At 37.4% G+C, this 12,067-nt stretch overlaps 1 protein-coding gene across 3 annotated transcripts; it reads right to left on the reverse strand.

Annotated features, from left to right (window-relative positions):
* Window positions 1-318: 318 nt before the first annotated feature.
* On the reverse strand, window positions 319-8,425 carry LOC149800234 (RWD domain-containing protein 2B-like). 3 transcript variants are annotated; one of them, XM_089959806.1, is made up of 3 exons: window positions 8,302-8,425; window positions 2,634-2,892; window positions 319-1,172 (listed from the first exon to the last, which is right to left on the reverse strand). In XM_089959806.1, the coding sequence occupies exons 2-3, from the start codon at window positions 2,880-2,882 to the stop codon at window positions 471-473; spliced, it is 951 nt and encodes a 316-aa protein (XP_089815932.1). In that variant the 5' UTR covers window positions 2,883-2,892; window positions 8,302-8,425; the 3' UTR covers window positions 319-470. The 3 variants fall into 3 exon arrangements, with proteins under 3 accessions (XP_089815932.1, XP_089815931.1, XP_089815930.1); XM_089959805.1 differs by having other exon boundaries at window positions 8,333-8,422; XM_089959804.1 differs by having other exon boundaries at window positions 8,229-8,409.
* Between the last annotated feature and the right edge of the window lie 3,642 nt (window positions 8,426-12,067).

A 12,067-nucleotide genomic window follows, 5' to 3' on the forward strand; every position in this document is an offset into this window, starting at 1 on the left:
TTCTTAAATATTTGTATTTTCACCCTTCCATTATGAAATTAAAGATCACTTGATATGTTACATACTTGATGGAAAGAACTTTTAATGAAGTCCATTTGCCTACACCAAAAATTGTATTCTGCAGTATCCAGAATTTACTACAAAGATGTAGAATGCAGGAAATCTAGCTCATTCAGCGGTTACATCAGTATAAAGCTGCAGGGGAAGTTTAATGATCCTGGGGAAAGTTATGTACAGAAATGAAGGTCTGGTTATGGTGAGAATAGGCAATCAGGGGATGTAACTCATGTCAATGATGACAGAGAAGGTTAAAAAAAATCAATATCTCAATCAGTATATAATTGCTTTCAATTTGATGAAATACAATAATTCTCAGTATAGTAATAGTGCAGAAACCAAACTGTCGACTGATGTACAGGCACATGGACTGACCACATGACCATGATTACTTAAGGTCCCTGTTGATTTTGCTATGCAGAACCCAAGTCAGCCACTTGTCCATCAGCTACTTTGCCCTCTACTCCAAAATATACAGAAAATACTTGTCCACAACCATGTTTTTCAAGAAACTCGTACAACTTTCCAAGGTCCATATGATATTCACGACCCTTTCCTCCTCGTGCCTCAAAAGTCTTTTCCTCAAAATTGCTAAACTTTCTATAAATTGTTATATCATCGCTACCAATATCACACTCCTCTTTTTCTTTAACTGTTATTCGCTTCCAGTTTAGATTCCGCAGCCTTTGCCAGTATTCTTCTGTATCACAACTGTATCCTTCTACACAAATTATCCCCGGTTTCCCAGGAAGGCTAAAACCAGTCAATTTCAATTCATGGGCCCACTCAATAATGTCCCTTCTTTTAAACTTGCTAAATATGTGGTGGCTATAAATCCATACTCTCGTAAATACAGTGTCCTCCCTCTTGTCTTTATTAGCTGTATTATATTCCGCAGAAACATCTTTGGTGAGATAGTTCTTGATATTTTCCTGTATCCATTCCACCACCAGGAACATACAGATTTCTCCCCTATTCAGACCTAGTATAAAGCTGTGCAAGTCTTCATTCAATCTCCTGTGGTTTTCTCGGTTCATATTTGATGATCTTGTGAACACAACTGGAGCAACTGCAGGATAATCATGGGGAAGGTTACACACAAGCTCAACAACAGTCTGAAAAAGAAAGGTAATAGATGTACACCATCTTTATATTAATCTCTTCAATAATTACTATAATTCATGGAAGCCTTCAATAATTACTATAATTCATGGAAGCCTTCAATAATTACTATAATTCATGGAAGCCTTCAATAATTACTATAATTCATAGAAGCCTTCAATAATTACTATAATTCATGGAAGCCTTCAATAATTACTATAATTCATGGAAGCCTTCCATAATTACTATAATTCATGGAAGCCTTCAATAATTACTATAATTCATGGAAGCCTTCAATAATTACTATAATTCATGGAAGCCTTCAATAATTACTATAATTCATGGAAGCCTTCAATAATTACTATAATTCAAGGAAGCCTTCAATAATTACTATAATTCATGGAAGCCTTTAAGACCAGTTAGTGTAAGCTTATTTTGATTGACACACTTGACAGGAACAAAAATCTATCATATTTCTTCTCATAAATGTCCAGAGGCTTTGTGATTTTTTTAAATTATAAGAATACCAAAGCGACTTTACATCTGCTGTTCTCTGATTATTAACCCACATTTACCTATCTGCACAGCGTTTTTATCTTAAAAAGTAAATTTTTGCATAAATTTTGATCCATGGTTAACTGGCGTTGAACAGCATTGGACACAATCCCAAACCATTTGTAATATTGTTTTTGTTTTCAAACAATCACTTTACACAAACAATTTTTAATGCACATGCAACGGAAAACCACATTTCAAAGTCACTTGTCCACCAGATAAGAAAGAGCTACTTTGCCTATTATAAAACTACTTGAAATTGGCAAGAAACTAAAAACCCTAAAAAATCTCTGCAATAAATACAGCAGATTTAAATTTGATACCACATGTGAATCATATTATTAAAACCTGTCACAAAAGTTATAGAAACTTTATAGTGAACTTCAGTGGCTCACCATCAAGAATCCCTATGGTTTTACATATTGAAACAGTATTAATTTTAGATCCTCTACTTTTACATCAACCTTCCCCACACCAACCACTAACACCACATAGACTATGACCCTGGGGTCATAAACAATAAACTGCAATCCGCACAAAAAAGTTAGTTGAGAAGCTAAAAAGGGCTTTAGGAAATATATACAAATGAAAAACTGTAACCAAGTTCTTAGCAAACTATTGACAATGCCGTGGCCATTGGAAAAGAGGCTGCTATGTCCCATATTCCGCTATTAAACAAAGACTTAACAAAAATGCTGTAAAAAATAAAAAGTTTGGCAAAAATTATGCCATAATCTGGTTCCATGTGACAAGCAGTACAGACCTCTACCTTGGTAGCTGTCTATTCATTCATAAAATATGAGGAAAGCACATAAAAACATTATAACAGAGTGCAAGTGAAATAAATCTGCTGAACGATGCCGTAGACACTCAGTGAAGGTTAGTAAATAATAAATGCAAACTGGATAAATCAAACTTACTCTTCCTAATTTTGAATCCTCCGAGGCAATCTTGACAATGAAGCCAACTCGAGAGTGGAGGTACTCGTACTTGATCTTGCCAGCAAGGAAGTTGCGGATGTTGGTTACTGCAGTCTGTTCATCCATGGTGAGCTCTCCAGGATTTGGAAACATACTTGCTAGCATCTCAACTTCTGACACCTGAAGTTCTAGCATCTGCTTTATGTCCACTTCCTTGACCTCTTCAACCTCTGTGGTATCATCATTCATTTTTTGTTTTCTGCAAAATATGCAAGGCATAGATATTTACAGTATATACTTGCTTACAAGTCAGATTCAACCTAGATCTACTAATGCGTAAAATGCCCTAGCTAAATTGGGTCAATGCAGTCCATTAGGATTTAACAGTAGAACAAAACAATGCAGACCCAGATCTGCCATCGCATAATGTAATGGCAGATCATCATCAGGGTCAATACTGTTGCCAGGGGGGTGTCCCCTGTAATGGCAAATCATCATCAGGGTCAATACTGTTGGCAGGGGGGGTGTCCCCTGTAATGGCAAATCATCATTAGGGTCAATACTGTTGGCAGGGGGGTGTCCCCTGTAATGGCAGATCATCATCAGGGTCAATACTGTTGGCAGGGGGGGGTGTCCCCTGTAATGGCAGATCATCATCGGGGTCAATACTGTTGGCAGGGAGGGTGTCCCCTGTAATGGCAGATCATCATCAGGGTCAATACTGTTGGCAGGGGGGTGTCCCCTGTAATGGCAGATCATCATCGGGGTCAATACTGTTGGCAGGGGGGTGTCCCCTGTAATGGCAGATCATCATCGGGGTCAATACTGTTGGCAGGTGGGGTGTCCCCTGTAATGGCATCTTCATCATCGGGGTCAATACTGTTGGCAGGGGGGTGTCCCCTGTAATGGCAGATCATCATCGGGGTCAATACTGTTGGCAGGTGGGGTGTCCCCTGTAATGGCATCTTCATCATCAGGGTCAATACTGTTGGCAGGGGAGTGTCCCCAATTGGCGGATTAGTCTAAGGTGCTCACCTTCACATATCACTCGCACATCTCACCCCTGTACCCATTAGTTCAAGTCTCAGCTCGACCAATGTGGTATGTGAGAAAGCTTGTTAGCAGCTTCATATTCATCAGGGGTTTACTCTAGGGTCTTCCATCACCATATATACTGGCCACCATGTACAGAAGACCAAATGCTGAAAAGTGGCATTAAACCCCACAAACCCACACCAAAACCTATTTATATACACACACAAGGTATTTTCAAACTAATTTACATGGCATTTAAATATATTTCTTACAGGTCTTGGAATAGAAATTACCAAATTTGATTTATAGAATGCACACACACACACACACACACACACACACACACACACTTCCATGAGTGTATTCCCAGATCAGTATAATGTATATGCCAGCATATTATAAGACATCTGGTCATTATATGATTTTGAATAAATAGTGCCAGACTCCTGTAGGTTACCTCCACTTACTACTTGGGTAATGCTACTGCCAATGCAAGTTGAAATAAACAGGAAACTTGCTGAAAGGTTTCTCTCACTTCAACCCTAATTTCAAAGGAATTTGCCAAAGGTACTGAATGAAAAACAAGGTAACACTTAAGCTAGTAGATCAGTCACTGTCATAGGAAACATGCTGAACCTTAAATCAAAAAGAGTCAAATGCAAATACTATTGGCCAAGAAATCTGGATCAGCAGGATGCTTTCATTAGAAATTTCTTTCAATCTTTAAGTCATTCTGGTGCTTAGAACATGAGAATAAAGCAGATTTACAAGAAAACAGTGAATAGGACATTTAATTGCAATAGGAAATGGCACAGATGTAAAAAATTAGGGAATGCATCAGATGAAAAGAAACTTCTGAAACTATACTGAAAGGCTAGAGCTGTTTTTCACTACAAATGATATCCAAAAAAATGAAAGACGAGAAGCGGTCCTTTTTTGTGGGTCCATCAGCTTGTGTTATTCTCCACCCAAGAACAAAAATAATTGACAAGTTAATGGCCATCCAAAAGAATCACTGCAATGCATTACCCTTGTAGACCACTCCGGGGGCCTAGTGGTTAGAGCATCCTTCTCAGATGTGGGAGGTCGTGGGTTTGATCCATAGGCCAAGTCATACCAAAGACTTACAAAAATGGTACTAACAGCTGCCTCGCTTGGTGCTCAGCATTAAGAGGTTAGTGTTAGGACTGGTTGGCCTGGTGTCAGGATAATGGGACAGGGTGGAACATCATGCTACATGTCTGCGACATGATGCCCCAGAGCATGGCATCACTATCAACTGACACAATGCAGACATCGTAGCGATATGACTGAAAACTTGTTAAAACTATGTTAAAAAATCCAAATCACACAAAATCACATGCAAAACCCTTGATCATATTAGATAGATTTAAATTTAATAAATGGCAAGAGAGAGGGGGAATCAATTTCCAACTATCTTGAACAGTTAAGGAAGCTTACATAATATTTTGAGAATTTGGTACTTTTTGCCTGAAGCACAGGATGGGGTTTGAGAATTTGGTACTTTTTGCCTGAAGCACAGGATGGGGTTTGAGAATTCGGTACTTTTTGCCTGAAGCACAGGATGGGGTTTGAGAATTCGGTACTTTTTGCCTGAAGCATAGGATGGGGTTTGAGAATTTGGTACTTTTTGCCTGAAGCACAGGATGGGGTTTGAGAATTTGGTACTTTTTGCCTGAAGCACAGGATGGGGTTTGAGAATTTGGTACTTTTTGCCTGAAGCACAGGATGGGGTTTGAGAATTTGGTACTTTTTGCCTGAAGCACAGGATGGATTAGCATGCAGGTTAAGATCAGAAGAAGCAGAGCTGACCTTTGACCTGGCTATTAAGTTCACAATGACTACTGAAATGTGGGATATTTTTTAACACTTTAAGAAAAACACTTTCCTTAATTAAAGGACGACCATTCTTTCTTTATACAAATTGGATTTTTGACCAGAACCAACATGTGATCCAATGTTTACAGGAATGTCATATCATTGCACAGAATTACCCAACACACAGAATTGGCCGACATGGTGGTACATTGGAACAATTTCCATTTTTATGATGTTTGTAGGTCGATAATATGATTGATAGATGTGTTATGTTGAGCTGAGTTTACATCATACATATACAATATTTTCTTACTCGGCCCTAATGCAATGACCGGTTGCAGTGTGGATCACACAGTGGCCATGCAAATAGTCTTTCCATGAGGTGGTACAAAATGGACATGCAAATAGACACTTCCTTTAAATAGTGAACTCTTCAGCTATCCCGACAATTTTCCAACTGGTGATGCAGGACCAGTAACTTTGGTCAATTAGACCAACAAGTAGGTCTCCACATTTTTTAATATATTTTCTGACAGTGGAGACCAACGTTGTTGGGCAGTAGCACATGGGGTCGTATCGTTGCTTATAACTGACCTGTCATACATGTACTGTCATATATGTACTATATCATAACGTATTTTTAAATTGATGATGGATGCGTGGAAAGCAGCATCACCCCAAGGCAGGAACAACCACTTTAAACCTTCTAGCGAGGAGTATATCACATGGAACCAACTAATGCTTGGGACAAAACTGCAGTTAGGTCAGGCCATCAAGGCAAAATTTTGAGAGAAAGAGAGAGAGAAGTGTTGGAAATTCGAGATTGAGAAAATGATAAATAATGTATGTGTATATGCTTGTTATTAAATATTACTGTAAATATTATTAAACATTGCTAAAAATACTGCTATTAATAACAATAATAATAACAAATAGTATGTATGTATGTATGTATTATTATTATTTAGCATATCTTTACAGTTTTTATTTATTTTTTAAATTATTTATCATTTTCTCAATCTCCAATTTTCGACACGTCTGTCTCTGTCTCTCTCTTTTGGGATAAAAGACAACAGAAATGCCAAAAGTTCTGTGCAACTAGTTTTGCATTTAATGTATGCTTCTTCAGGCACAAATTGTTTTGAAAGAAACAGATAATGTCTTTTTATTTTAAAATAACAATTGTCATTATGTAACATCATAAATGATATATACCGTCATAACAAGTTTTTATATATTGAGAGGATCTAAAAAATACACGAGACTCTAATGAAGCTGGAATCAGTAAAGTAATAAAATAAAATAGAGACAGTCATACATATATATATATAATTATATTGTTATAAAGGATATACAATTTATCAATTTTTGTAATACAAAATTATACAATTTTATATAGTGCATTGGCATTAAGGCAATTAGGATACAAAGTTTCTAACTTATGAATCCAGTAAGTTTCTTTCATGAGCCTATTCATGTCACCATGCACAAAATCTATTGGCATGAAAGAAAAATCGAGTAGAGACTGATTACTGGTGTTAAAGTGTGTTGAAATATTAGAGGAATACTGAGGATCTCTATAATTTTTTATATGAAAGCAATGATTATTCATTCTCTAAGAAACTTGTTGAAGTGTTTGTCCAACATACTGCATCCTACATTTTGTACAGGTTATTAAATAAATCACATCAGTTGATATGCAGTTAAGTGTTATCACATAGAGAAAATACCTCTTTTATATTAGCACTACTGAAAAAAGTACTTTCTCTTATGTTTGCACATTGAGAGCATCAGTGTCTAGTTACATATCGATGGAAAAAAATGTCCTTTTTTATTTTCTGTCTGTTTGGTTCTAATTAGAAAATCTTGCAAATTCTTGGGTCTTTTATAAGCAAGACTTGGTTTATTTTTGTAAAGTGATTTTATGCTGGTTTTTTTATATATATAAATTTAGGAGACTCCCATATTTATCAATTATAAGGCCTATATTAAGTAATGAAGGATAATACTGTATTGTGAAAGGATTTATATTTTTCTCTATTTTACATTTTACTGTGTTTAAAGCCTCATGTTGAGTAAGATTACAGGCTTTGTTCAGCACAGAATCAATTATGTGTAGGATAATTTCTATTTTGGAAATATGTTTGTAATTTATTCAACGAATTTTGTAATTGACAATCATCTGAAAATTCATCTATCAAAATTCTGCCGTGATGGCCAGACCTAACCTCAGTTCCATCCAAAGCATTAGTCAGTTCTGTGTGATATACTCCTCGCTAGGTTTCAAGTGGTTGTTTTTGGCATGGGGTGATGCTGCTTTCCATGCATGCATCAGCAATTCAAAATACGGTCATTCACATAGGTGCTCGACGCGTGCTTGATGTTGAGAGAGAAAAAAAAGCAACAATAATCTGAAGGTAAAATAATCATAGAGTGACACAAATACCTCTGATTACCCCCATGACTCGTTCTGACAAAGGACCCTCTCTATCATACTATATATGATATGCTCTCTCTCTCTCTTATATAGTACGATAGAGCGGGTCCTATGTCAGAACGGGTCATGGGGGTAATCTGAGCTATTTTTGTCACTCTGTATGATTTTTTTCCTTTAGATTATTGTGTGTTTTTTTCTCAACATCAAGCTCGCGTCGAACACCTTTGCTGAACCCACGATATCGTAGGAAGCTACCACATCTGTAATCAAATGACAGCCCTTACTGAAATAATCGGTGACTAGCCATGCGAAGTGAATTTACGGCGAAACGTGAGAAGTAACATTTCGAGATTAAACCTTTAAGTTAAGATCATGTTCTTCACATTACCACTAGACGATAATGATCTTGCAGAAGGAGCTGCATGGACACAGACTATATTGCTACGTTGAGACTTTCATCCGGGCATCTCAATCCAAGACGTACCAAAAATATTATGTAAACTTTCTGCTCATTGGATAGTATTTTAAGCTTCTAATTGGTATGAAAGATCATATGGACCATGAATACAATTAATTTTACTATATATTCTACATTTGTTTCTCAGTACTGAACGCACATAACGAGCTATGGGGAAGTGATGGAACTGACAAACGAGGCAGGTTGGTTGAAGCATGGGCAGCTGAATCAAACCTGACTATCCTTAACAATGGCGCCAGAACACGTCTTAACCCTAATGATGGCACTCTAACAGCACTCGACCTTACCATATGCTCCCCCACAATAGCACAGGTGGCTGAATGGAGAGTGGATCAAACCGACTCAATCGGAAGCGACCACTTTCCATTGATAACCACCCTGCAGATGACAGTCCAGTTAAACAAACTTTAAACTCAACCTAGATGGAATTATAAAAAAGCTGACTGGGAACTATTTAAAGAACTAGTTAAAATCAACCCCAGGGAAATTGAAAACGTAGACGTTAATATCTGTTATGACAACCTAATTAACTCAATCAGGCAGCAACCATAAGTTTTCCAAGAACTAATGGAAAACCGAATAAACAACCCGTCCAATGGTGGAGTGAACATGCAAACTAGCGCATAAAGAAAAGACAAAAGCTCTCAATAAATTTAGACACACAGGTAACTCCTTAGACTTTATTAACTACAAAAATAAAGAAAAGGAACTTAAAAACATTATCAAACAAACAAACGAAAACAGTTGGCAAGAGTACTGTCCTAACATTAATCTCAAAACTAACACCAAGGAAGTATGGGACAAAATCAAAAAAATTAGGGGAAAACCAACTAATTGTACCCCTAAAATCACAGAAGCCTTCACAAATAAGGAAAAGCCTAATCAATTGGCAAACCATTTCTCAGAAATGAGTGGGGACCGTAACCACACTACATCATTTCAACAGCACAGATCCAAAGTAGAATAAACTCACAAAAAAAACACTATTTAGCGACCTAGGACCCAAAGAATAAAACCTAAATAAAGATATAACAACATTTGAATGGGACCAAGAAGTAAGATCCAAAAAGGAAACATCCCCTGTGGAAGATCAGATAGGTTACATAATGTACAAAAACTTACCGATTAATATCAAACAAACTGCAATTTAAGTTAATAAATCAAATATGGCAAACAGGTAAACTACCCAATAAATGGAAAAATGCATTGGTAATCCCTATATTAAAACCAAAGAAAGACCCCAATAATGTCAACTCATAGACCAATTTCACAAACAATATATGTAAAATCATGGAAACTATTATCACCAATCGATTAAAAAAAAACATCTCGAACAAAACAATCTAATATCCGAAAACCAATGCGGATTCAGAAACAAAAGATCACTACGAATCAACTAGTACGACTCGAAACAGCGATCAAATTGGCATTTAATTCCAAAAGGAAATCAGATAGGAACCTCATAGAACCTTGGAACAAAGAAGAGCCAAAAATTAATATCTCACTCACACAATATGGAAACAAGAAAGAACAGGAAAATAGACTACACACCCTAGCAATGGAAGAATGTGACGTTTACCCCGACCCAGAGTAGCCCCAGTTTCAAACATGTATAATCAAGGTAATTCTGACAAGCCATTGTTTGATGTTAAACATTGCCGCAGGCTAGCACTAACCCTTACGTAAGATTGCCGTGGCTAGAAGTGAAGAGCCAGACCTAGGAGCTGCGAGGCCGCCAGATAGTCAATTATCACCTAGATGTGGGAACGTTTGTCCAGATCAAAAGAAGTTGCCCGAAGAAGTGGGAATGTCTTAACTTCTTTTCCCTGCAGACAGACAGCCAGGTTGAACTGGCCGCTAAGACGATTGGACATGGTCACAGCGCCACCCAATCAGAATCAAAATAGGGGAGAGACCCTGATTTGGCTAGAATGATACCTCCGCGTCTTCCGGCAAGAATTAGTTCGCTAGAGAGATTGCCCAGAGGAGGATAGAGTAACTCCGAACAGCCATTCGCATTGGCGGGAATATCTTAGAACAGGAAATTCTAAGTACAGACAGCTTCAAATAAGGAAGCTTTGAAGGACAGACCAGTTACAGTTTGGTCCCGTAGTCTCAGATGGAGAGACGGAGGAAAGGAGAAGAAAGGAGAAAAGTCAGGAGAAGTTGAAGTCTAGGAGGAAAAGGGGAGAGAAGGGAGGAAGAGGAGCTTGGGAGCGAAATTGGATGAGGAGATAGTCGAGAGGGAAACAGAGTCGAAGGAGGTGTTGAAGGAACGGAAGGAAGGAAGGAATTAACGGGAAAGAAAGAGATGAGTAGACGCAAGGACGGGGGAAAATCGAACTCACACTGTAAATCACGGGATGAATTAGGCTGTCACTTGGTCGAGGGAAAGACGGGTGATTGAGAGTTTATCGTTTTAAATTAGCGAATTTATTAAATTGTTATTAATTGAACTTCATCTTCGTGTTCTCTATAATTTAACCGTCGGCATTGCTGACTGGGGGCTCAGAGCTGTAAATCTACCTCGTCACTAATTTAATTTTCTAACCCCACCAGCCCGGGTGGAACTTTCATCATAATTTAATTAATATATATTGGAAGAACCCCACCCCAGTGCGTGCAACCGTCACAAAGAAATACACACGAAATATCCCAACTATCTTAAAATATACACTGATAGGTCAAAAATAATAGAGCCACCCAAAACAGCAGCTGCATTCGTCATTCCAGAATTAAACATCCAAGTAGGACACAGATTACCAGACCACTGCTCAATCTATACGGCAGAATTCTGGGCTATTAAAGAAGCACTCAAATGGATTGAGGAAAATAAACCCCCAAAGTCAGTAATAACAACCGACTCGCTCAGCGTCATTTCCTCAATACTCACTAACAGCACCAAATATAGAGAGAACCTGTTCTATCAAACAAACTTACTGCTAAAAACTATAAACAACAACAACCAACAAATAGAATTCCTGTGGATCCCATCTCACATAAACATAACAGGAAACGATTTAGCGGATGCAAAAGCCAAGAAAAAACTAAGCGAAGCAAATCATGTAGCACTAGAATACAGCGTCAGCGAACTGTACAGTTTAACAACAGTATTAATTAATAAAAAATGGCAGGACAACTGGAATGACATAAACAAAGGCAGGACACTTTACACCATAATATAAGAAGTAAGCAGGAATAGGAAACCACCAGCAATCCCAGGCAAAGACCAAAAAATAATCAATAGAATTTACACAGGACAAACCAAACTGGCTAGCAGTTTTGGGAAATTCATAGGACCAAAACCTCACAATCCTAATTGCTACTACCTCCGGGTACCTGAATACCTAACTCACATATTCAATGTATGCCACAGATATAAAAAGAAAAGGGAAATGTTCCAGGAAGAACAAAATAAAATCGGATCCCCAGTTACATACCCAGAAATCATAAACAATACTAACCCTAATCTAAACAAAACCCACAAAAATATAATAAAATATTTACAAAAAACAGGGCTAAATAACAAAATTTAAAATAAAAAAAAAAACACTCCAATAAAAACTATATAGAAACCTTTAGAAACCTATGTTATATAGTCAACAATAAAACTAACATCCCCCCTTACAATTCTGAAATATCAAA

Source organism: Sinohyriopsis cumingii, chromosome 5, assembly GCF_028554795.1.
Source record: "Sinohyriopsis cumingii isolate HCF-2022 chromosome 5, ASM2855479v2, whole genome shotgun sequence".
Classification (NCBI taxonomy): domain Eukaryota; kingdom Metazoa; phylum Mollusca; class Bivalvia; order Unionida; family Unionidae; genus Sinohyriopsis; species Sinohyriopsis cumingii.

Bases quoted from the DNA above. Each gene is read 5' to 3' on its own strand.
- LOC149800234 (XM_089959804.1), bottom strand. From the start codon at position 8,251: ATGGCTAGTCACCGATTATTTCA. The intron at 2,893-8,228 runs GTAAGGGCTGTC...CATATTTTGCAG, and splicing joins GCTAGTCACCGATTATTTCA to AAAACAAAAAATGAATGATG. The intron at 1,173-2,633 runs GTAAGTTTGATT...TTTCTTTTTCAG, and splicing joins AGGATTCAAAATTAGGAAGA to ACTGTTGTTGAGCTTGTGTG.